The 26,337-nt window shown below is 42.8% G+C and overlaps 1 protein-coding gene across 2 annotated transcripts; it reads right to left on the reverse strand.

Moving 5' to 3' along the window:
• Window positions 1-211: 211 nt before the first annotated feature.
• LOC308582992 (gamma-aminobutyric acid receptor subunit rho-2) lies at window positions 212-26,237 on the reverse strand. Of its 2 annotated transcripts, XM_081186616.1 has the most exons (10): window positions 24,056-26,237; window positions 18,166-18,272; window positions 12,687-12,754; window positions 10,298-10,521; window positions 9,591-9,673; window positions 7,823-7,963; window positions 6,594-6,746; window positions 5,526-5,722; window positions 5,282-5,419; window positions 212-3,676 (listed from the first exon to the last, which is right to left on the reverse strand). In XM_081186616.1, exons 1-10 carry the CDS (start codon window positions 24,244-24,246, stop codon window positions 3,368-3,370), a joined length of 1,611 nt encoding a protein of 536 aa, XP_081042742.1. In that variant the 5' UTR covers window positions 24,247-26,237; the 3' UTR covers window positions 212-3,367. The 2 variants fall into 2 exon arrangements, with proteins under 2 accessions (XP_081042742.1, XP_081042743.1); XM_081186617.1 differs by lacking the exon at window positions 5,282-5,419.
• Window positions 26,238-26,337: the final 100 nt, after the last annotated feature.

Genomic DNA, 26,337 nt, shown 5'->3' on the forward strand with positions numbered 1-26,337 from the left:
ACCTATGCCATGGCCACTGTTGTGAACAGAACAGAGTGAGATGTACAGATTGGAAAAGTGAAATACTCTCATGAATGTGGAAAGTCTGTTGTAACTTCACTTGTAAATTGCAATGCAAGATCAGTGACTGGATCATATTGCAAGGAACCTCCTGTCTAGAAACTGCCTGGGTTGATGAAAAGTTGGCTGAATGACCACAAATGCATGGGAATTAAGAGGTCTTGTTCTTTATTGGTATCCACTACTGAGCTAAAATTTTGAATCAGAGACAGCAAATACAGTCTCAGAGCTGTCAAACAATACTATGCTTCTGCTCAAGACTGTCATTTCAGTAACTGACAATCCCAGACCCGTACCCATGTCCAGGACACATAACTCCATCTGCTAGAAACACTTAGTTTTATATTCTATGCATGCACATGTGCATATTAAGTTACCTAAGGCTAAGCTCTTCAGAACAAAGTTCATTACATAGCATTTAAATGAGAGATCATGTAGACAAAACAGAATGTAGCATCTGAATAACTCTCTCCTGCCACTAGATAGGTTAAGCAAGAGAGCTTGTAAAAATAAATAACAATCTGTAGCCAATATAATTATTTACACAGCAAGTTAAATTAACCTGTATGTACACTATTTTATTACAGTTAAACATTTATCCCTGGTGCAAATCCACTGGTGTTGCTTGTGGTGAACCATGGCTAGCTTGGCCCCATTATTCCTGAAAATTCTGAATGATTCATGTGTAGCAGTGGTGTCCAAACTTTTTTCAAAGAGGGCCAGATTGGATGAAGTGAAGGGCCATAAGGGCTGGCCAAAGTTGTTGACCACAGGGGCCAGATTAAACTGACTGGTGGGCTGATTAGGCCCCCCGAAATGGACTTTGCACATGCCTGATGTATAGGAAACCAGTTTTCCTGGTAGTTCTTTATACTTCGCATTAATGTACTAATTAGCAGCAGGCTGCTTCGTTAAGTTACACTGACCACATCTGCACTTCACAGTAAACCAGAACCATGGTTTACTGTGCATGAATCAATTACACCTGCTCTTCTCTCCCATAGTGCTGGGGAGAAACAAACCATGGTCTCTGGTTTAGCACTGCATAAAAACCAGGGATCATTATTTGTTTCACTCAAAACCACTGCAGTCAGTGGGGCAGAACAGGATAGCTTACCAACACAGAGATTGTTGATGGTAACTGAAAAGGAGATGGGAGAAGCAGCAGGGAGGTCAGTGAGAATCAGATTTGTCCTGATGCAGAACTTGCACTGCACCAACCTGTCAGCTTTCTTGACCCTCCATGCAGTGACCTCCACATTGGGAAGCCAGGTAAGCAGCACCAAACCACTTTGAAGGCCACTGCTGCTCTAAACAAATCATGATGGTAGGCCAAGTTTTGTACTTGGCTGGTCAGGAATAAACCACGATCCCTGGTTCAGACATAATGTTATGCTAGGGATTTAGGTTTGCATCCTCTATGCATTAGCAGGGAATGGAGCAAGACAGCCCAGATTGCTATGTTCACCACAAACCTTTAATTATTACTGTGATATGCAAACTGAGCCTGTATCACAGCTGTCAACGTTTCCCATTTTTTAAGGGAAATTCCCTTATTCCGAATAGGATTGACAGCTATGGCCCTGTATATTCATTATAAAAATAACACCCTACATTTACACTGGGCCTTAAAAAAGAATCTGAAATGTCTTAGCAATCATTCTTAGTCAGTCAAGCTTTCAAAACATTCCTGTGAGGTAGGCTAGTTCATCATCCCCTATTTTACAGATGGGGAAACTAAGGCACAATGTGGTGCAGCTACAACCTTATACCCACTTAACTGAGAGAATGAATTACATATAGAAATGAGCTTCTGTTTGTGAATTGCCCTTCTTTGTACAATCCTGCACATGTGCTAAATATTGCAGCATGGGGAGAAATCAGGACCAGCACACAAGGTTGCATATACAACTGGTTGGTTAATGTTGTCAGTTCTGACAAGCTTCTAATATCTGCTGAGGGATGTGGAGATTAATTCCAGGGTTCCCCTTTGTCCTTTCTTACTACTTCAAACAAGGATCTCTGGAGTGGGGTACCTACATATTGCAAAGTAACGAAGATAAATTAGCCTATGTATCTGATACTTCTCTGCTCCATTTCCTGCATGGTTCCCAGCTTTTGATATCCCCCTCTTAATATTTACATAGGAGTCTTCATTATATATTTCCTCCTTTAAGAAAAGCCCAGAATTATTGTCTATAAATTTTTTTTTCTCTGTATGTGTTCCTATGTGTGCGTATTACATAACTGAAGATAGCATTTCCTACATCTGACAAAAATGAGCCCCCAAAATGTCATGTCGCAAAAACCCTGTTCACCTTTAAGGCACCACTCTTTGCTGTTTTTGCATTCAGAATGAGCTTCAGGTTCATATTTCCAGTGTTATTCATCTCTAATTCAAATAAATAAGAAAAACCAGAGTACCAAAATGTAGAGCTTTGTGGGCCATGCCTAAACCTGATCCTTATGTTGCAAGAAATAACCCTTTATGTTCATCTAGGCAGCCCTACTCCCCAAAAAGACAATAGCATTTAGTCCACTGAATGCCTAGAAAATGTATAACCCCTGACTGAATTTGTTCCCATGTACGGGGAACATTATAAAGATGTGGGGGTGGGGTGTAACTTTCCTCCTGCAACATACAGGAGTTTGTGAGGAGGGAAGAAAGGTAAAAAGTGCTTGTGGAAATACACTGGGATACCCAGCTATCATGTGCAACCTCACTTGTAAAAGCAGCCTTCTTAAACAGCATCCTAAGAAAATCTGCTGTTTTCAAGACAGTTTCAGTTACCATATGAAGCCCCTTTTTCTTATCAGGCAGGTTATCTTGGGTGGTTTGTCCATAGTAGTTGCAAAGCAAACCCTACAGGTGTCAGCTTGCTACCCCTTATAATAAAAAAACCACCACATTCACCTTAAGGGTGTAGCAATTTCCCTTGATTTCAACATTTCATAGCAAACCCCAAATCTACTCCAGATCCCTTTTAAAAGTGTAGATCCGGCCATCCTATTGCCAGCATCCACTTGTAAAAGACACATGCAGTGACTGAGATCCAAAGCCAACAGGTGGATGTTTTCAAGTATGAAGGTCAAGACTATCAAAAATTAACAAAGGAATGGGAAGCCTAAATTAACTGGCACAGGTGAACGGTCTCCAAATAGCATTGTGTGTTACAGTGCTTCCTTTCCAACACACACTCCAAAGGTGCAACAGGGCGGGATTGCTTTCTCTCTCAGAGGCCAAAAAGCCTCAAAAATCACAATAGTCTTTAAAGTATCTCCTGGGGAAATCACTGCCTTAGCATATTCAGCAAAAGACAGACCAGTATATTAAATTAAAAAATATATAGGTGCCTGGAAATATTACTCTGGAGTATTTGTCAATGGCGTGTGTGTTTTGCATGATACGGAGGCTAACATGTCCCTTCAACCCTTTCTTCCTTGATGAGTTAGACTCATTATTCAGGGCCAAATGGACCACCATCTTGTCTTGCTTATCCTCCTCAGACACCATCTGGCCTCTTGGGTACCCTTCTAGGCTATTGGTATCCGATTCACTGTAAATACCATCCAGCATCATAGTTTTTGTAGAAGGTATTCCACACGTGCATGGAAACTGAGAAAAGAGAACAATAAAAGGCAGATGAAAACTCAGGCATTGCAAAAACAGAACAGGGGACAAAAATTACACCTTGATTTTATACAGAAAATGCATTAATGTTGCAACTGAAAATCGTATTCTCTTTTTCTGCAGTTTCCCAAAGTTATTATCAAGACACACTAAACCCATACAGGTGTACTATCCATCTGCTCATGAAACCCTGTATGGGTTAAGCAAAGGTGAATTCAGGGTGGGAAATATTATTTGTGTGACATAAGATAACAATAAGTTTTAATTCTGAAATTTTGCATCCATTTGGACTTACATTTCCTTGCAGTAAAGGTGCAATACCAATTGTATAGGAATACTGGAGATCCTTTAACTACCATACTTTTCTTATTTTCTGGAAGTCTGCAGCTCAAAATTTGATTGAAAAATAGCTGAGGATAAAGACAACCTTTCTTTTTATACAGTAACACTGACTTATATAAATGACTGTAGAACTCAGAATGGTGATCACACAAATTATACTTTTCCTTTTCCTACAATTAACAACAATATATGAGTCGCCATAAAAGCAAGGTAAAAGGTAAAGGTAAAGGACCCCTGGATGGTTAAGTCCAGTCAAAGGCGAATATGGGGTGCGGCGCTCATCTCACTTGAGGCCAAGGGAGCCAGTGTTTGTCCACAGATAGCTTTCTGGGTCATGTGGCCAACATGACTAAACCACTTCTGGCGCAACGGGACACTCTGACGGAAGGCAGAGTGCACAAAGCCTTGTTTGCCTTCCCACCGCAGCAGTACCTATTTATATACTTGCACTGGTGTGCTTTCAAACTGCTAGATTGACAGAAGCATCTCATCCTCATCGTCAAGGGGGACGCAGGTGGTGCTGTGGTCTAAACCACTGAGCCTCTTGGACTTGCCAATCGGAAGGTTGATGGTTTGAATCTGCGCAATGGGGTGAGCTCTGTTGCACCATAAAAGCACAGGAGCCTGGACCCAACTCTATTCACACAAGTGGCAAACACTACAACTAATCAGCTTCAGATGAGGATGTGTATCCCCATTGGCATTAAATGATATTTCAAGCCAGCTGACTGGGGCCCCAAGTGAGCATTGTGTGGTTCAGCTGCAGATCCACCTGATCAGATTCACGTTGGCTGTATGTGTGGATCTCTGGTTTGCTTGTTTAATTGTGGAAAAGATGCACGAGCTACCCCTTTGCACATGACATGGAAAGTGCAAATGGGATGCATATGTCATTCATGCATCTGTTCCGGCCCCTTAATTCATAATTAATTATAAAATTATAATTAATTAAGGTCATTTATAAGCTCCCTTCAGTAGCAGGAGTCTCAGGGCAGGGTGCAATTCAGAAGACACAATGAAAGCATAAAAGCAAATCTACAGAGTTCACAGAAGCCACAACTTCTGTGTAACGCAAGAGGCCCGTCTATATTTTGTATTGCAAGCGTCTAGCTCCTACTATTATACTGGCTGAATCCAGTTTTGAAATGCGCACCTGACTGGTCAGGGCTTCGTCATGATTCATCAGAAGTACCTAAAAGCAACGCAGCAAACACAGGGAAATGCCATACTGAATTTCCCCCTTCTTACCCTCCCTATATTGTCTTTGCCAAAGTCCCAGGTTGCAGACTTCCCCAGTTCTGATCTTAGTTTCCTTCCCTCTGTTGTTCCTACTATCACCAACTCCTGCTTTTGTGGTGTCAGGGATTCGGAGTCAGCTTGCATGCTCTAGACAAAAATTGTTCACACACACAGACACACAAGGGTCAGTTTTCCTCATTCGTATTCACTAGCCCCTAATATATTAGTCAGGTGTGCAGGAAGTGCTTCTCACCTTTTCTCGCAGCTTCCTCTGCTTTCGCTCTTGCACAGTGGTCAGGTAGTTCACGGCTGCGTACTCTATCACCGAAAGGAAGACGAACACAAAACTGACCCAGAGGTAAATGTCCACAGCCTTGATGTAGGAAACTCGAGGCATGGAGGCATTGACGCCCGTGATGATGGTAGACATGGTCAGCACCGTTGTGATCCCTGAAAAGGCCCCACACAAATGTTAAGGATTGGGTTTAATTTCAGCCAGGTCTCATAGCCACAGAACCTGTTTTCAAAAAACCTATGGCTCAATGTGGTACATGTGAAGTGATAATAAAGAACAGAATCTGCGTGAGGGTGTGCAGACATCCTCACCACTAAGCAATCACAGTCAGACACCAGGCACACTGTGTTCAATGGAAGAACTTGCAGATCAGTGGGTTTGACTTGAAGGAACACTGGACCGCATAGACTATTTTAGAATTAAATTACTGTCAACAAGCATCTATTATGAAGCTGAGCTTAGTTTCAGTGTTAATCATTGGGTCTTAGTCTCTCCCCATTTTAGTTTGGAGAATACAGTAATTCAAGAATGATAAACCTTTTGACCTCCAAAAGTTACTGGACTGCAACTCCCATCCCATCAAAAGCCAGTGTGGTATAGTGGTTAGTGTGTTGAACTATAACCTGGGAAGCCAGGGTTTGAATCTCCTGAGTGACCTTGGGCCAGTCATTCCCTAACCTTAGTGGGGATTAAATGAGGAGGGGGGAGAGCCGTGTACACCATCTTGAAGTTACTTGGAGGAAAAGGTGAAATATACTGTAAATGCAATAAACAAACAATCCTTACTGACCACAGGTCATTCTAGTTGAGGCTGCTGAGAATTAAAGTCCAACAACATATGGGGATGACAGTTTCCCTGGCCCTGCAGTAATTAGACTCTGCCTCTCACACAACTTAGGCCCATTAACTCCAATGAGTCTAGTCTGAGTGTAACTTGGTTGGATATAGCTCATAGTGACCCTGTAGTTTTCCTTCCCTTGTATCCAGCTCTGCCGTCCTTTATAAAAGTTGAGAAGAATCACTCACCTAACGATACTCTAGCAGGCACAGCCCTGCGATCGATCCAGAATGACACCCAAGATAGCATGACCATGAGTGTGGCTGGAAAATATGTTTGCAGCAAAAAGAAAAAGATGTGGCGACGTAACGTGAAGTTGATGTACAAACGATTGTACCAACCTGTTAGGGAGAAAATGGCAGCTATTAAAAAATGTGTGGTAGGCCTCCTTATGGCAGTATGAGCAATAATTAGGTGAGACATAGTATGTAATACAGAGATAAAAGTGCAGCAAAGAGAGGGCAGGGATAAAGGATGGTTCTGAAAGTACAAAATAGAAGAACAGAAAAAGAGACAAGGAAGAAATACTAATATTATATACTATTATATAGATAACACTTTCTCTGTGTGATTAAATTTAAAGAATTCAGTTTCTATTCTCATTTTACAAATGTGGAGCGAGACTGAGAGTGACTTTGCCAAAGGATTTACACAGTGAGGTACTTAATACTGTTCGTATTAAACTACCATATAAAATGACACTTTTGTTCCTTAACAGCAGGTTGGGGATCATTAACATATACACAGAGTGCCTTTGTGCTTGTGGAAATTATTATCTTAGAAGATCGCACAGCTTTTGGTAAACTTAGTACCATCCACTGATCTCCAGTATTTCCACACCTTTTTTGCATTTCCACATTGAAACCTACATAATATAGAATGTGCAGATGATTTTAAAATGGCTTGGTCATGCTTTGATTGCATCCATGCAAATAGCATGAGAAAATTTCAAAGGTGCTTATTAAGGTCAGACTAGAGAACAAAAAAGAGACACCTGAATGCAAATCAATCAACATGCAGAGTTTGACCCTTAGTGTTATGCTCAATGATTTTTAAATACTCACAGAGAACAGACAGTGTTTATGGTATAGTGTTTAGAATATTGGACAAGGATTGGAGAGTTCCAAGTTGAAATCTCTACTCAGCCATGATGCTCACTGGATGACCTTTGGCCAGTCACTATCTCTCAGCCTAACCTACCCCATAATATTATTGTGCAGATAAAATGGGTATGGGCAAAGCTTTGAATCTTGCCCTTCAAAGAAAGGCAGGGTGATGGTGATGGTGATGATGATGATGAACAAAAGACAGAAAAGGGACTAGTGAAATTTTATTGGCATTTCACCAGGCAAACTTGTGAGGCTGGGTTATAAGCGTGGCAGGCATTTAGAAGAGGATTAGCAAGAAAACCTGATACCAGTGCTACTATAGAAAGCGAGTCTGGAGGTTGTATGAAATTTTTGTATCAAGAACTGAGACAAGGAGATTTTCTCATCTGTTTTTAGAGATTCATTCCCATTTTTCCAGTACAGCATCAGATCTTCATCTGTGTAAGCATCTGTGGAGGGTAGTGATGGGACAAAAATAATATTACATTTCTAGGTCAACAGCAAAATAGTGAAATAGTCAGATGAATCAATGGCTTAATGTGAGAGGGCAATAAAATAATCTGTCTTTTTTTAATATATAATGGACCTGGGTGCTGGCTAGTACTGATACTAATCTCCTGTATTTTTATCTTGTGAACCGCCCCAAGATCTTCAGATGAAGGGTGGTATATAAACAATAATAATCTCACATAACTAAACTGGGGTTCTTAAGATTAACAAACATTGGACAGAGGAGGAGAAAGCATTATTACACAAACATGCTTGATTAGTATATCTCTACTCTCAAACTTTAAAAAGGTTTATGCAGCAATCCTACATACATTTATTCAGAAGTACCGTAACTCCTGTGAGCTCACTGGGATTCACACTCAAATCTGCATAATCCTATGCACATTTACACAGAAGTAAATTCACTCTTTTCGGTTGGGGTTATTCCCAAGTAGGACTGGGTGAATCTGTTGATTTTGGCTTCTCTCTATTTCTCATTATCACAGTTTTAAGTTATCCACATCGTTAAGAGTTTACTATTAAATTCTCACAATATACACAGTTTTGTATGCAATTTCTTTATATATTCCTTGTATAAGCATTTTTGGAAGGCATTTTGGTATGTTATTTTCACTCATATATGCACTCATATATGTATCTTTGTACAGATTTCCTGGCTGGAGAAATGCTTTGCAAAATTTAGAGAACTGTGAATCTCAAAGGATGGCTGTGTTTCAGTGATGATGAGATAGGTTCTCCTTCAAATGCAAAGTAACCGAATTTCTCCCTATTCCTACTTCCAAGTAGCCATACATAGGATTGTAACCTTAAGGTTCCGTCCCTCTCCTTCAAGGACTTTGGGAATAACAAATCTATAAGTGTGGTGTGCTTGGGATCTTTTCTACCTTTTTTAAAAAAATGAAACTGTAATTTTAAACATTGCACACTACCCTGAGTGTTACTTTTGTTCCAGATGGGTGAGACATGCATGCATGCATACATAAAAATTGTTAATTCTCAGCACTCTCACCAGATGACAGTTCCCAGGATTCTTTGCACAGCAACCATGAGAACTGCACTGTTATAGAAACAGTATCATTTGTAGTGTACATATACACAAAATTGTTGGAACATGGCATGGCCAAATGGTAATACTAAATAGGATCTTGCCGTATTTATCATGAGTGGTGAACCTTTTTTCAGCCAGTGGACACACAAATGTAAAATTTATGGTTCACAGAGCAATTAAGCCTCTTCCAGAGTCAGGGATGCTCAGCATTAACATCTGCATAATTGAAACATGCCTTTTCCACCTCCTAGACTCCATGGTCTGCAGGATGTTCCATTGGTTGCCCCTTGGTTACAGTGACATAGACATTTACCTAGACATATATCCAGTCTCTGATATGCTGGATTCTATGCTTGGTCAGCTCTTATATGACTACATTTATTGGCTTGTGGTGCACAGTCATCGGCAGATCCCATGGATCCTATGTTCACTTTAACATGCACACTTCAAACAAATCCATAAAGAATTGTGTAGACATCTAGGAAAACATTGCAGATAGAAACATGAATGGCACGTACAGCTTTCGAGCTCCAGAGTACAGGTCTGCGAATCTAGCGGAAATCGGCTGAAGTCCATGTTGCACATGGCTGTAACCGTGATCCTAGAAATTCCAAAAAGAAAAGTCAGGTTCGCTAGGTAGGGAATAGGACCGAGTCACAGGTGCAGGGAAAATATAGGGAGATAGTACCCTCCCCAATCTCCATACTTGGGCAGGCTGCAAGTTGTAATTGATTCAATTGGTAGATTAATAAAATTACAGTGTAATTGCAGATTAATTAGTGGAGCTGAGATAACCAGGATCACTGTGGAGGCCACATGCACTAGGTTTTTCTCCTTCTTTCAGGTATTATATTAATTCCTGTTTTGCCACTTGCTATACAGAGGAAGGTAAACAGCGTTTCCGTGTGCTGCTCTGGTTTGCCAGAAGTGGCTTAGTCATGCTGGCCACATGACCCGGAAGCTGTCTGTGGACAAACGCCGGCTCCCTCAGCCTTTAGAGCGAGATGAGCGTGCAACCCCAGAGTTGGTCATGACTGGACCTAATGGTCAGGGGTCCCTTTACCTTTACCTATACAGAGGAACAAGGGCTCCTGAGTGTGTTAGTTAAAACGGCTGTCAGATATTAACCATCAAATATTATTATTACACTGTAGAGCTATTCCAATATATTTCTGGGCAAACAATACAGTGCTGTTCACATTGAGCTAATTGGTGCGCTTTTCACCTCATACTATAGAGCACATGGCCATCTGGGAACACCCGCAGCATGATGTTGTCAGTGGTTGTGTCATGAATGAAGGATCTTTTTGAGTGAACGAAGAAGACATCTGGCACCCAGATCTTCTTCACCAGCCTCCCATCGAAAGTCATGCTTTTGTTAGTATGACTGGGAAAGGAGAGGCGCTCATCCTTCCAGTAATGCCTCAGGTACAGGGTCATCGTAAAGTCCTGCAAAGAGAGGAAGAAAAAGGGGAGATAATGTGTCTTGTGGTTATATGTTCCACACATGTGAAGAAATGAGTAGAATGGATGAGGAGAAAGTCCAAATGATGTATCCACTGCTGAGGTACGGAATCACTGTTTGTCTTTAGCAGCATTCCAGAGGAATGGAATGCCTTTCTTGTCCTCCTCACTTGTTTACCTGTTTATGAACACATAACACACGTAGCTGCTTCTTTGTTTAAAGTCAAACCTATAATGATATCTCTATCCGTGGTAATCTCATAACGATATTAGTTGTAAGAAATACAGTGGTGCCTCGCAAGACGAAATTAATTCGTTCCGCAAGTCTCTTCGTCTTGCGGTTTTTTCGTCTTGCGATGCACGGTTTCCCATAGGAATGCATTGAAAATCAATTAATGCGTTCCTAGGGAAACCGCCTTCAGACCAGGTCCGGGGACAGTCTGTCCCCAGACCTCTTCTGAAGGCTGGGGGGGGGGACAAGAGCTTTTCTTCCCACCCCCAATATTTTAAAAAACCCTGGGACAGCGGAGGACTTCTCCGCTGTCCGGGGCGATCTTAAAATGCTGGCGGGCGGCATTTTAAAATCGCCCCGGACAGCGGAGGACTTCTGCGCTGTCCGGGGCGATTTAAAAGCCCCTGGGAAGGCAGGCAGGGGGGACAAAGACTTTCGCCCCCTGCCCGCCTTCAGAAGGTGTTCCCGCCCCCCGCCCCACTTCGGAACAGCTTTCCGAAGCGGGGCGGCTGGGCCAGGTGTCCCCGCCCCCCTCCCCACTTCGGAACAGCTTTCCGAAGTGGGGCGGCTGGGCCAGGTGTCCCCGCCCCCCCTCCCCACTTCGGAACAGCTTTCCGAAGTGGGGCGGCTGGGCCAGGTGTCCCCGTCCCCCCTCCCCACTTCGGAACAGCTTTCCGAAGTGGGGCGGCTGGGCCAGGTGTCCCCGCCCCCCCGCCCCACTTCGGAACAGCTTTCCGAAGTGGGGCGGCTGGGCCAGGTGTCCCCGCCCCCCCCGCCCCACTTCGGAACAGCTTTCCGAAGTGGGGCGGCTGGGCCAGGTGTCCCCGCCCCCCTCCCCACTTCGGAACAGCTTTCCGAAGTGGGGCGGCTGGGCCAGGTGTCCCCGCCCCCCCTCCCCACTTCGGAACAGCTTTCCGAAGTGGGGCGGGTGGGCCAGGTGTCCCCGCCCCCCTCCCCACTTCGGAACAGCTTTCCGAAGTGGGGCGGGTGGGCCAGGTGTCCCCGCCCCCCCCGCCCCGCTTTGGAACAGCGTTCCGAAGTGGGGCGGATGGGGCAGCTGTTCCCGCCCCCCCTCCCCACTTCGGAACAGCGTTCCGAAGTGGGGAGGATGGGGCAGCTGTTCCCGCCCCCCCTCCCCGCTTCGGAACAGCGTTCCGAAGTGGGGCGGATGGGGCAGCTGTTCCCGCCCCCCCTCCCCGCTTCGGAACAGCGTTCCGAAGTGGGGCGGATGGGGCAGCTGTTCCCGCCCCCCCTCCCCGCTTCGGAACAGCGTTCCGAAGTGGGGCGGATGGGGCAGCTGTTCCCGCCCCCCTCCCCGCTTCGGAACAGCGTTCCGAAGTGGGGCGGCTGGGGCAGATGTTCCCGCCCCCCGCTTCGGAACAGCGTTTTAAAATCTCCCTGGGACAGGGGGAGATTTTAAAATGCTGGGGGTCGGCAGCGCTTCGCTCCCGACCCCCAGCATTTTAAGATCTCCCCGGGACACGGGGAGATTTTAAAATGCTGGGGGTCGGCAGCGAACGCTTCGCTCCCGCCCGCCAGCATTTTAAGATCGCCCGGGGCAGGCGGGGGGAAGGCAGGCGGGGGGGGAGCAAAGACTTTTGCCCCCCGCCAGCCTTCAGAAGAGGTCCTCTTCTGAAGGCCGGCTGTGGGCGAAAGTCTTTGCTCCCGACCGCCAGCATTTCCCTATGGGCTTTCGTCTTGCGATGCAAGCCCATAGGGAAATTCGTCTTGCGAAGTGCCTCCAAAACAGAAAACCCTTTCGTCTTGCGGGTTTTCCGTCTTGCGAGGCATTCGTCTTGCGGGGTACCACTGTAATTAAAACTCAGGCGTGGGACACCTTACCTTTACCTGGAAGCAAAATATGCTTTTTTTTCCTGACTAGGCACAAGTAATCAAACCTTAATTGAAAATTACATACCATATCGACCTCAGAAATACTGTCCAAACTTTCAACCTGCACGTCCACCCCGACAGGAATAGCAGGGCCTGTGACAGAGTGAAATTGAACTATTAAAAACTACCTATTATAAAAAAACTATTCTTATACAAATATTTACATAAAATTGTCATTAAATATGCCATATGAAATCACACAGTACTATACCATATAAATATCTTATTAATACCTTAACTATTAATATCTACCTTCAGCATTTCATAAACATCCTTTTAAAAACGAGAGTCATTAAATATTCCTATTAATATGATCTCACAAAAATGTCCAAAATATAGTATGTAACTGAATATATTAAGCTTTCTATAGCTGCATAGAGTCTAGCTCAAAATTGGATATACTACAACAATGGAATTGCTGGACTCCATTTATTTATTTATTCCTGATTTTGTTTTGGATATTATTACATATCTGACTGCTTCCAAGTATTAGTTAATTGTAGAAACTGCTAATAATATTCCTAGAAGAAGAGTTGTTAGCACAGTGCTTTAAATTGCCATACGCATTTGACTTTTGTAAAGTCTACATCAGGGGTAGGCAACCTAAGGTCTGTGGGCCGGATGTGGCCCAATCGCCTTCTCAATCCAGTCCGCAGACGGTCCGGGAATCAGCATGTTTTTACATGAGTAGAATGTGTCCTTTTATTTAAAATGCATCTCTGGGTTATTTGTGGGGCATAGGAATTTGTTCATATATTTTTTCAAAATATAGTCCGGCCCCCCACAAGGTCTGAGGGACAGTGGACCGGCCCCCTGCTGAAACAGGTTGCTGACCCCTGGTCTACATCCTGACATCACACACAAATCACATAGCGTTTATGTTCAAGCACAGTGGAAATATATATATATTTTTAAAGAGTATCCTGCTGAGTAGTATTATAAAATAGCAGGAATCATTAAAAAAAACTACAGCCAGGGTGAGCACTTTTTATAGAATCAAAAACAATATAAATCCAACAGCCTCAAGCCTTGCCTGGGTGGATTTAGAAGGTTGTCTGTGCTGCAGACCATACTGTTGAATTAAGCATCTGGTGATGAGTCACAGGAAGATGTCAAGAGATTTCTGATCTCGCTAATCCTTGCGGTCATTAGAAAGCTGCTAGGTTTTTAATCCTGTCTCTGCTTCCAACTAAACTACACAGTGGTAGAAGAAGGAGGTCGGGGGGGGGGAGGGACGCTGCTCCAGATGATTAGTTAAATTCGTCACCAACTAACACTATAGAAGGGGAAACAAAATAAAACTCTGACGTACAGGAAATAAAGGGTGGGGAAGGGAACAGAAATGGAAAACCCTGAAAGTATCTGTTAGAGATTCTAGGATGCAATGCATGAGGAATGTCTCTTACACAAGTCCCTATCAAATGAGCAGCTGGGGGTGGTGGTGGTAGGAGCTGCCTGGTGATTGGGAAGCTTATTTTGCCTGTGGCCCCCAGTCTTAGCTTGCTTGGTTTCTCTCTCCCAGTAAATATAAAGCAGGGATAGGGAGCATCTTTCCCTCGCAGCCCACCAGGCTGAATTCCCTAGAGGGGACAACTGTTGAGTGGCTGCATACCCAAAGGGGGTGAGGCCAATGCCAATATGCTAATAAGCCTGGTGCTAGCACAGAGGCTGGTGCTAGCCTGGGGTGAGAGACCCTGAAACAGAAAAAAAAAACCAGTGCTATTTTTCTAGAAAAATAGGTGCTGGAATTCACCATGAACTTCTGCCTTGTTCTCTTATAATGGCAATGGCACCCACCTGAGAGATGCCAGAACTGAGTCATGGCTGGGGAAAAAGCCCTACAAAAAACCACATGGTACCTGCAACTTCCATCTATTTCAATAGGGGTTGTGTGAGAGACCTCCTCACTGATAACTTTGCTCCCTACTTCCATCAGTTCGTCTACTTTTTAATGTGTGGAATTTTGTTGCTTGCTTGAGCCTAGGACTCCTTCAAGTGACCTATTTATTGAGCATTCTTCCTGATTTGCTTGCACAAAGCTTACAGGGAGGGTAGATTCCTTTTGATTTGATTGCAGGGAAGTGATACGGCAACGAACATTCATCCTGATTTGCTTGTGGGACATTTACAAGATTTTCTATTAATCACTCATTCGTTCCACACTTTTCATTGCATTACTCTGTTACAGTACTTTCTTAGAGGAAAAGAAGTCAATTTCTTATATATATAGAGAGAGAGAGCTAATTTGTTGTGCTACAGCAACAGAGTGCTTTAACTGAGCAATCCTACATTTCTCAGTACACACTTTAATCCCTCTCACAAAATATTAACAGTTTGGAGGCAGCCTCAGTTAGGAATTTTGTCTTATCTTGGATATGTTTATCCTTATACTTGTGTTTCTAAGCATCTGATTTAATCACAGTAAAATATGGAAATGTATATAACAGCTCTCAAGTGGACTTCATAAAACATATGAAACTTCCAATTACAGGGGCAGAACTTCCCCAGCAGCACCCTGTGTGATGCCAAAATTCGGTGCCCCTGCGGTTCTGCCATACGTCTGGATTTTCCTGGACATTAGTGGTATTTCAAAGGCAGAATGTCTGGGAGGAATTTCCGGAAGGCGGTGCTTTGACCTGGATCTTAGACAAGTCAATAACTTTCGGGTCTTCCTTAAAAAAAAAAAGCTCAACATGGCAACCCTAGCTCTGTGCCAGTGCAACCAAACCAGTCATGCTCCCCTAAATACGCCTCTCCACTTCGCATTTTCCCTCAAGCGGCAAAATGGGATGAGCCGTCCCTGTAAACAGCATTTACATATTTTGTTTACATATTTTGAATAACAGAATGAGCATGTACAATGCCGGCCAGCCACACATACATACATGAAGAAAAGATGTCTGGCAACCAGTGTCAGCTGTGGTGTGCCCTGGCATGACCCACAGCAGTCCAGGTGTTGATGTGGGGTGTTTGGCTGCTACCTACATTATCTGTGACCCTGGGGTGGTCATTTAGGGAAGCAGGTGCTGGGCTGGGCTTCAGCTGCAATGTCTAGCCTTAGCTGCATCACTGCAGAGGAGCTTCTTGGGAGCCAAGATCTTGTAGGGAAGTGGGGGCTGTCATGGTGCTTTGAATAACTTGCTTCTCTCCCCCCCCCCACTTCCCCCTTTCATATACTGCAATCCTACATCTGAATGAACCTCGCAGGGTTGACGTCACTCCAGCTTTTACATTTGTGTACACAACAACATTACGTCAGCGATTCAGCATGGATGACTGGAAGGTTCTGTAGGTTAGGATTAAGTTCTGCTGGCAGGGCTCTGCAGAGAAGCTTATGCTGCTGCACCTGCCCGCTAGGCTCCAGGCTGTGGTGGCTAATCCTGTCGTTCCGTGAGCAACATTTGCTATATTTTTATTTTCAAATTGTGATTGGATTTTAGATCTCCTTTAAGAGGCAAGAGATTAATAATCTGGGAGACTGAAGCCCAGACTTGACCTTGCATGAAAAATAAGCACAGTTTTAATTATACCAATGATCAAGTACAAGGTGCTTCCCGTCCACTTTGATTTGGAATGTTTTATAGATTTCATTTCAAGGAAAGGACATGCTAAATTTGGTTGTGCTCGCTCCTACACTGAATCAGTGACCAAACAGCATCAAAAGGGAGCACAGTTACAGTGTCTAAACAACGCAGAAGTAGTGTAAAACTTTTGACAATGTGCCCCCAAGCCTGCAAATGCAGGAACCAGATAGGAAGGCACTTGCAGCATTAATCTAACATAGAAGCTACCCGAATATACACAAGTTAGGCTATCTCTGTCCAGATAAGGGCACAGCTGAGCCACCAGCCAAAGGTGATGGAAGGCACTTTGCACCACTGAGGCCACCTGAGCCTCAAGCGACAGCAAAGGCTCCAGAAGTATCCCCAAACTACGTAAGTCGCTCCTTCAGAGGGAGTACAGCCCCATTTTTATCTGCAGAGCCCTGCTCTGGTGCCCACAGGATCATCTCCCCTGCCTCTCCCTGCTGCCAAATTGATGCTTGAAATAAACATTATGTTGTAGCCAATGCATCAAGCCACAGAGTGTGCTTAATGGCTGCGGTCTGTGTGTCATGCCCACGACATTTTCTCTATTTTGCAAACATGCGGACAGGCACCCAAAAGATAGCAAAACCTGCTTTTAGCTCATATGTGCCAATTAAATGTCACCCAGTAGGAACTGGCTGGTACTACCCTGGGTGGGGAATAAACCATATCACAGGAACCGTATTAGGCTGTTCTTCGACGGAAAAGATACAGCTATTTTAAGTATCAGCTAAAGCTGCTTATTCATGGACTCCCTATAAAAAAGAGAGATGTCCTAGATGAAATGCTTACAGTGAGAGTTTGAGGAAGGGAGCCCAAATGAAACATTTACATAATCTTTAGATATTAATATTTGTAGTAAATAATACCTGAACATCTGCTAGCTCTGACAAGGTCATTGGCACTGAGATAACTCTGAAAGGGTCAAATCAAATGTGCTCTCATATTAGGACAGGGAAAGGCTCTGCCACATGCAAGGAAAGGAGAAGTCAGATACATGAGGTGAACAGAGAAGGTTTTAGGTATATATTCATATGGGATCTATATATCCTGTATGGTGAGATGCGGTGGACATGCCAAACTGAGACAAAGGCCCATCTATACTGCTGTTTAAAGTGGACACTAAGCTTCCTGTACCTCCATGAATGAATCTTTATTTGCATCAGCCATCGGCCATAGCAATTTTCCATTGTCCATGTGACATTCTCCACAAAATCAATGCCTTCCCACCACTTTCCTCCCCCTTAGTCCGAATTTTCTCATACCGTCTCCTTTTTAGAGTATCCCTGGTATAACAAATTGAGGGAGGGGAAAGTATGGCAAGGCAGTGATTAAGAGGAGTGCATCATATGGACAATGGAGAATTAATTGAGGTACAGGAAACTACACATTAAACAACAGTAGGGATGAGACCCAAGAGGTACATCCTAAGAGCTGTGACCCAATCACTTAGGTAAACACACTGAGCTGCTGACACAAATTAGATGGTAATTCCATAGCTCCAGTCAAAGTTGTACCCAGATTTCTTTGTGTGCATGCCTACAGTTAAATTCAGCTTGGTGCTTACGTACTGCATCTGCCACTAACATGCTTTCTGGGTTACAGGTATAAATTGTGCAGCTTAGAAAAGGTCAGTGAATATTTTCAGCAAAATCTATGGGGTAGGAGCATGTGCTTCTTCACCACATTTATAGATCTGATGTTTTATTATGTTTTTGTATGTACTGGAAGCCGCCCAGATGGGCAGGATATACTACTACTACTACTACTACTACTACTACTACTACTAATAGTAATAATAACTACTTGTGCAAAGAGGATCAATCGTCAATACTGGAGACTTGAACTCAGTGAGTCCCCACAATGCCGTTGCCACCATTTTTTGTGGGGACGAATTTGCAACACCCCTCCAGTTACCTCCAAAGGCTGGTCTCATGGTGAAATCATGGTCATCTACCCTCAGGAGCTGTTCACTTTTTCCTGTCCGAGTTTTGGTCATGTCGTGGTTCTTCTTATATATGTGACTAAAATGGAAAGCAAAAGAACCGTCATTCCTAGTCATCCAACTAATAATAATAATAATAATAATAATAATAATAATAATACTGAAATTCTATATAACTTGGATATTACAATGGAAGTTGAAGTACTTTCAGACTGTCACTATTTTGCGGGTGGGATTCAAGCACATGCCAGCAAATTTAGTTCGAACGATAAAAGTGAATTTGGTGTTCTTGCACAAAATGTCCACTTAAAAAACAACAACAACAGACTTTTTGTGGCAAGGAAAGTATATGGGAAATGCTCTGGAAAGTGTGGATCATTGCTTGACTCAGTGCCACATAGCCTCCCTGCCACGCTTGTGCAAACTATTCAGGTTGAATCCTCAGTAAACAGGTTGAATGGAAGTGACCTTATAGTTACCACTAGCATAGTAGCAAAAAGATAGCAGAGCAACCTCTTGATATAAAAGTGAATATAACATACATATGTGGAAATTTAATTACAGTCCAGCTAAAGGTATACAGGGGTCAGTTAGGTAAGAGGAAAATGTCTAGTTTTCTAATCACTGCTGATTTAAGAGGGGGGATTAGAATAAATTAAGACCCAAGAGCCCTTTGCTCTAGCAGTGAGATCTGCAAAGTTGTACATACTACTGCTACAGTCAGAAACAGATAAAGTGCTAGCTGAGACTGATGGGAGTTCTTTGAGTTTGGTCCAAACTTGTGCAGCCCTAAACAGCCTCTTATTAGTCATTTATTTCTAACATTTTGAAGTATTCATAATATGGAATGCGGCTAGTACACTGTAAGTCTTTGTGGGACAGCCATATTTGTGAATTAAGTAACACATGCTCCAGCTCAATAGGTGAAGGTCTCCGCCACATCATACCCCATGCCCATTTACGAACAGGAAGCAGGAGTGTGGAGACTCACAAAATGGTGGCCCCAGTCTTCATTAGTAGTGTACCACTGCCAAACATTACAGTGGGGAGTGGGGATTGGTTGTCATGGGAGATGCCATTTTGGGCTGTATGTCCTTGTCACAAACACTCTCAGGGGTTCTATCCTAATGTGCAAAGCAACATGCCAGTGGGGAAATCATGGATTAGCACACTAAGCTCCCTTTGTGGGCTCCCATTAACCAGATCACAAACTTCTGAAGCAGGGAGCCTCAGGCATTCATGGAAGCTCCTGGAACAATTTAGAGCCCTAATCTTCCAGAATTCTCAGTTGTGCATGGAGGACATTCCATGCTTGCCCTCCAACTTGTGGAGAGTGATTGAGACTGTGGTACAGAGCTTAGCACACTCACAACTACTATAGTGTTGTCTTTATATATGAGTAGAGCATCTGAGGTTGTTATTGGCACCCGTCTGTCTTGAGACGCAAGAGGCAATGGAGTGTGCCTCCGGAGGTGAAGTAAAAGTGCTGTGTTTTCAGCACTAAAGTGGCCTCCCCAGGGTGTGCAAGCTTGGACAGTTTGTATGGAGGTCCTGGGATGCCCAGATAACAAGACCCACCCCCCTCTTGGCCTTGCTGATGTGGTCAAAATGCTGGATATAATGTGTGTTCTGCATATAGGCAAGGGGTGGGAAGGCCTGAAGAAGAGGAGACATTTTTGAACCTGATGTTAAAGACTAGGGAGTCAGTGCAAAGAATGAACAAGACTGGAGATTGAGGTTATGATCACAGAAAGCTGGAGAGGGCTTTGTGGATCAGTTGAAGAGAATCACTATAGCAGGAAAGGAGTGATTCCTGCCATCTATATAACATGCAAAGTGACAACAATTTTAACTGAATACAGGGAGATGCTGGAGGTCCTGGAGGAAGAAGCAATGTCTTCATTTAAAATCCCCCACCTCCAATCACTTGGCTACAACCCACCCACTCAATATGACCATCCAATTCCTCCCATATGCTTGTTGTTTGAGGCAGTAAAAGGGCGCAGATAGCATTAATCTGAATGCTCCAACATTATGTTTCTTCTTCCACAGCGTGCACCTTAACTGTACTTATTTAGTAGGTCTTCACTAGTAAACAAGCTTATGTTTGAAATTGTGAACAATTATAATGATTAGGAGTTGTATTTGTTTGGTACACTGAAAAAATGTTTTCCTAGTGCTTTCTAAATGTTAAATGAAATTGTGCCTTCTAAATGTTAAAGCAAAAGTGGTCAGGGGTTAAAAAACAACAATGTATTTTTTTAAGCTAATAATTGCTAAAATCTGTGTGCTGACAGGTCTCACAAAAAAATGGTTTATTCTACTTCTGTGCCCCACAACGACAAAGAGCTACAAACAGTATAAAACAAGTACAGTACAACACTTTTAATCTGAGAAATGTCGAAATGATAGGGAAAGGAAGATTTTATGAAGCCCACTGCCATATGAAATAATGCCACTATATGTTGAAGCAGAAAGCATTAATCGATTAACAGCTTGATAGCAGATTAAAAATAGAGTTCCAATTAATCAGAGTCTGCCATCTGGGGCATTCCCAATGCCACTTACACAGCCACAGCCAGCTCTCCAAATTGGCTCCTTCCTTCTATGGCAGGATTTCCCTTCATGCGGAAGAAGGGGTCTTTGAGGAAACCTTGGTCTCTCTTGGATGCTTCTGCCCAGAGAGTAGGTCAAAAATCCAGAAAAGAGCTGGCCCTACTGCTAGGGTGTGTGTGGCAGCCACCTCAGGTAGCAGTTGCTGAGACAGTCAGTGACGTTGAGGTGTTGGACAGAGCTATATGTGCCACACGACCTGCCCTGCACCTCCTAAGCCAGTCTCTGCTGTCCTAAATTGTGGTGGAGGATGCTGATGTTGTCCAGTTGCCAGTGTTTGAAGTGAGAGTTGACCACCTATCTTTGCTGGCTCCCAGTACATTTTTGAGCACAATTCAAAGTGTTGGTGCTGATCTTTAAAGCCATAAACGGCCTCAGTGCTATACACCCAAAGGAGCCCCTCCACCCCCATCGTTCAGCCCGGACACTGAGGTCCAGCTCCAAGGGCCTTCTGGTGGCTCCCTCAATGCAAGAAGTGAAGTATGGTGTAGTGCTTAAGAGCGGTGGGCTCGTAATCTGGTGAACCGGGTTCGCTTCCCCGCTCCTCCACATGCAGCTGCTGGGTGACCTTGGGCTAGTCATACTTCTCTGAAGTCTCTCAGCCTCACTCACCTCACAGTGTTTGTTGTGGGGGAGGAAGGGAAAGGAGATTGTTAGTCGTTTTGATACTCCTTGAGAGCCAGTGTGGTGTAGTGGTTAAGAGCGGTAGTCTCGTAATCTGGGGAACCGGGTTCGCTTCCCTGCTCCTCCACATGCAGCTGCTGGGTGACCTTGGGCCAGTCACACTTCTCTGAAGTCTCTCAGCCCCACTCACCTCACAGAGCGTTTGTTGTGGGGGAGGAAGGGAAAGGAGATTATTAGCCGCTTTGAGACTCCTTAAAGGGAGTGAAAGGCGGGATATCAAATCCAAACTCTTCTTCTTCTTCTTCTTCTTCTTCTTCTTCTTCTTCTTCTTCTTCTTCTTAATGGGAGTGAAAGGTGGGATATCAAGTCCAAGTCCAAGTGAGAGGGAACCAGGCAGAGAGCCTTCTTGGTAGTGGCGCCCGCCTTGTGGAATGCCCTCCCATCAGATGTCAAGGAGATAAATGACTATACAACTTTTAGAAGACATCTGAATGCAGTCCTGTATATGGAAGTTTTTAACATTTGATTTTTTTTATTATGCTTTGTTGAAAGATGCCCAACAAAGACACCCAAAATATTATTATTATTATTATTATTATTATTATTATTATTATTATTATTATACATTGTTTGCAGCAGGGCTGGAGAAGCTGTGGTGCTCCAGGTGCTGGTGGGACTACAACTCTCATCCCTGACCACTGGCCATGTTATTCCGTTTCTGATAGTTTAAAGAATGATATTAAACAATACGCACAATCCCACATATAAATAGTATATTAAAGCTGTTTATTCTCATTTTAAAAATTCTGCAAAGTGCCCATTTTTGAAATGTACCAATAGGAGGATGTACAGCAATTTCTTGATATAGTGATGGGACAGTTCCCGTGCATACTTTTCACCATGGAGGATTACATGTGAGAAATGTTATGACTGTAGTGGAATAGACACATGGATTATTACAGGTCAGATCCAGGAGCAGGAGGCAGGAATCTAAGCAAGAGATCTTGTTTCACACCAAAAGGTATTCCTCCATAAAAAGAAAAATGTACTGAGGAGTCACCTCTTAGGAACCTTAAATTGTGCAAAACTATGAACAAGAATCCAGTGCCCATTTATGCATCTGTAGGCCCTTCCTGGGGACCTGTTTATCTATATGGATAAGTATGGTCCTGCAGATTTTAATATAAAGGGTGAAATTCAAGCAAGCAGTGCACCACTGATTTAAGCAGAGGTTGATGGGACCTCTGTGTAAGGCCATCTAAAAACAATGGACCCTGCTTGGAGGATTGCACCATGTTGTAACATTTCAAATCTGAATTATTATCAAGCTGTTTTGTGAAGGCTTTATCCCCCTTTGAAAAACAGGGTATAAATGCTGTCTTAAATTCTTTCCTAAACAGCAAAGAATTGATCAGTCTTTGTAATCAACAACATTCCCAATTACTTGCACAGTAAAGATTTGGACTGTAAATGTCACAGGAGGGCAAGAGAATGAGGCCAGTAATATGAGGTGAACTAGTTTTGCTGGAGAGAATGTAATCTTCCACCAACAATGGCAGTCCAATAAAATAAATCAGCTCATCCATTGTGAATCTCTTACCCACTGGGACGAAGTTAGTAATCACTTCATGTGCGAAGCTAGAGAGCAACATGCTCTAAGTTCACAGTGTCAGGCTGAAGAAAACACAACTAATAAAAAGATGAAGGTCACAGTGTTTCCATTTAATAAGACGGATTAACCCAACTTTGTTTATAAGGTCTTAACCAGGCAAATGGTCCTGTAAGATGCAGTTCACTGGATGACATAACTCAGTATAAAAATGGATAATATATACTTGGGGTTGCTTAGCAGTTTGGGGAAGATTATCTTTTTCTCATATAAACCATTCACCATGCCTCTATGATATTAAATCTGATAAAACTTTACTAAGACCTTTTAGCTGTTTGGTACATGCTTACAGTACTAAAAAAAAAGTGAGGCTCACCAAATAATTTGCAACAACAAAAGGTAGAATTTATAAATATGAGTATTAGGCATTTATACATAAAGAAAAATAGATGTTTAACCAACAAAACAACAAGCCCAACACCAAACAAATAAAACAGAAAAGCTGTAATCCTCTGCACATCTATTTAGTAATAAGAACCACTGAACTAAGAGGTCTTCTCTCTGAGTAGACATGCATGGTTTCAGGGAGCACATCCTGAAACTGATACAGGCAAGATATTTAGAGAAGTATATTTTATGTCTTATATTTTATACCTTCGGATCTACAATAGGCTTTGGTCAAGATAAAAAGCAGTCCTACGGGTTGTTTTGAATTAACAGAGCAGTTGATGCAATTTCAATATTTAATGTTCATGTCTGAGAATCTGTTCCATAATCACATTATCTTTTAAAATTCTTGTAAAAAGAATCATTATATTAGCTCTCAAAGCAGTAATGCAATTTAGTATTATTCGGGGAACTAGAGTTTTACCTCTCTCACACACCAGCAGTTATAGTGCATGTACTTTCAGGCACACCATGCAATATACAGCAGAACTACACGTACTGAGCATTTTCCTGGTGAAAATATATCGTGAAAACTGAGGAAGTGATCAGTAAATTTAACTACTCCTTACCTTATTTGCGGCAGCTCTACTTGTCCTGTCCATCTCCTTTTCCTGTGCTTTCTGCTCTCCACAAGGAAGAACAAACAAAAGATCAGCAAAATTAGTTTTGCAAAATTGTAAGGCATTCCGTGGGAATCACTGCTCCACTCTCCTTCAGTCCCGTAACCGCCTGCCGTGTAAGTACACGCTGGTTTAAACATTGAATCAGCTGCATCTCCAGAATCTCACATTTATCAGTGTGATCATTGTTAGAAAGAAAACTGCTTTTCTGCTTTAATATTTTAAACCTGCTTTCCAGGGCTTCCTACTCAGAGCTCTTCCTTTCCTTGCTGCTCAGGGATTGGCCATTACTCATGAAGAAGTTAGTCCTATCTGGGAACATTTCCACTGGGTCCTAAACGAGTGCTTTTGCAGAAAGCCATTGGATAAAAAGAATGCAACTCCATCTGCCAGTTTTGTTCTAGCCACTAATCTCAGAATTGCACAATCCTCTGCCAGACTGTGCAAAACCATCTCTCTCTGTTTTTTTATTAGGGAGGCTGGATAGACTGTGTGACTTACAGAGAGCATTCTTCAATGAGAGGCAGGTGCTTACATGTTCATAATGCAGCAAGCATAGCCTAGTGTTACTCTACTGTAGAGTTTGTGATCTTGTAGTTAAGTTAGCCATCTAAAAGAGCTGTCAGCATGCAAACAGAGTCTGTTCACTCTGCTTTTTAAAATCATAGTCCTTCAGTTTTATCATATTTTTAATCAATGCTCGTAAATAATCTTTTGTAAACTGCTGTGTGGGTTTGCTTGAAAAGCAGTATACAGGTACCTTAAACTGATAAGTAACAAATCAAGTGCCATTTTCTTTAACAGGAGGAAGATGCTAGCTTGTTAACAAAATAAGTGAAATGGCTTAAATTGTTTGTCTTTAGAGCGCTCACAGTTGGTTTCTGATCCTGAAAGGTCATAATGAATGCAGGTAATAATGCTTATGCAGTACATTTTGAGCTTTAATTTTCAAACACTTTCTATACGCTCACTATCTCTGTCATCCTTGGGGCAACTCCATAAGGTAGACCAGTTTTTATTAACATACTGCAGATGGGTGACTGAGGCTGGGAGAGTGTGGTGGCCTAAGGCTGTTACAGTGAGATAGCTTCTGAAATGGGGATTTCTGGGGTCAAACTCCTAGCTACTACAACAGCTCTCAGGACCTCAAAGATTAAAATGAGAAGTTAAATGTCAACTTTAACAATCCCTTGTTTTCAAAATAAAATGTTATTTAGTCAGAGTTGTTTTGAATTACTGCATAGCCAGGCAGCGCCACTTGCATTTCTATGTGATAAGCAAATTCAAGGAAGAAAATAATTTGGCTTCGTGAGATTTGAATATTAATAGTTGTGTAGCTTCTACTTTGATGTGGCATCTCCATATCTCAGGCCAAGATTATGTGTTATATTACAGGGACCAGACTTGATCTTGATTGTTCTAAGGGCAATTTTTTAAAGCCGCATATTCTATAGCATGTATATAGCACTGCAAGTGGAACTCACAACCAAATATTGCAGTACAGTGTGCTCGTGTTCATGTTTTAAGCCAGTCCATTCTATTCCCCCTCCCCTCGTTTTCCATTCCCCCTTTCCTACAGCAGTCAGCCAGCATCCTATGTCCATTTTTACGCGCATCTTTAATCCTCATTGGTCTGTTTTTGGAAGAATTCCACTCCTATGGCTTTCCCTACTAAAGTATATTGTACTTCTGCAAACTCTGGGGCTGCTGCTTCGTTCCTCTGGCTACACAAGGAGCAGCGCTCGGAGAACTCTGAGTTTACTATTAGTTTAGACAAGTGAGGACCCGCAACAAATTGTTGCATATTGTGTCAAGGGGAAAAACATTTAAAGATTTATTTTCTCAGGCAGGAGTCTGCCCAGAATGATACTTTTAAATGCAAATTACACTAGGCAAGATACAGAGAAATACCCTGGAAAGGGGATTTTCTTGCCCTTGCCTACCTTCTGCAACATCTTTGCATCCTGAACAGTCACTGCTGGAGGTCAAAGATCTTCCAGAGCAGCATGGTATGGGTGTGTGTGTGAAGATGTCTCAAATCAGCTGAAATGGATTTCTTACAAAAGGAGTGGCTTTTGGTGAGCTGGAGTGGTTGGGAAAGCCCATTGGATAAAGGAGCTTCCACTCATACTGAGTCTTCACTCTATTTCAGGGGTCTTTTTTGGCACTAGGTAGATTTCATACATGATGTTAGATTAAAATATCTTGTTTTGCTTATGGGTTTTGAAAAT

This window comes from Podarcis bocagei, assembly GCF_964188305.1.
Source record: "Podarcis bocagei genome assembly, chromosome: 3".
Classification (NCBI taxonomy): Eukaryota; Metazoa; Chordata; class Lepidosauria; order Squamata; family Lacertidae; genus Podarcis; species Podarcis bocagei.

Excerpts from the sequence above, each read along its gene's own strand:
- LOC308582992 (XM_081186616.1), bottom strand. The coding sequence starts at position 24,246 with ATGTTTAAACCAGCGTGTACTTACACGGCAGGCGGTTACGGGACTGAA. Across the intron at positions 10,522-12,686 it reads GTATTTCTGAGGTCGATATG|GACTTTACGATGACCCTGTA; the intron begins GTATGTAATTTT and ends CTCTCTTTGCAG. Across the intron at positions 7,964-9,590 it reads TACTCTGGAGCTCGAAAGCT|ATGCTTACACAGATGAAGAT; the intron begins GTACGTGCCATT and ends TACCCTCCACAG.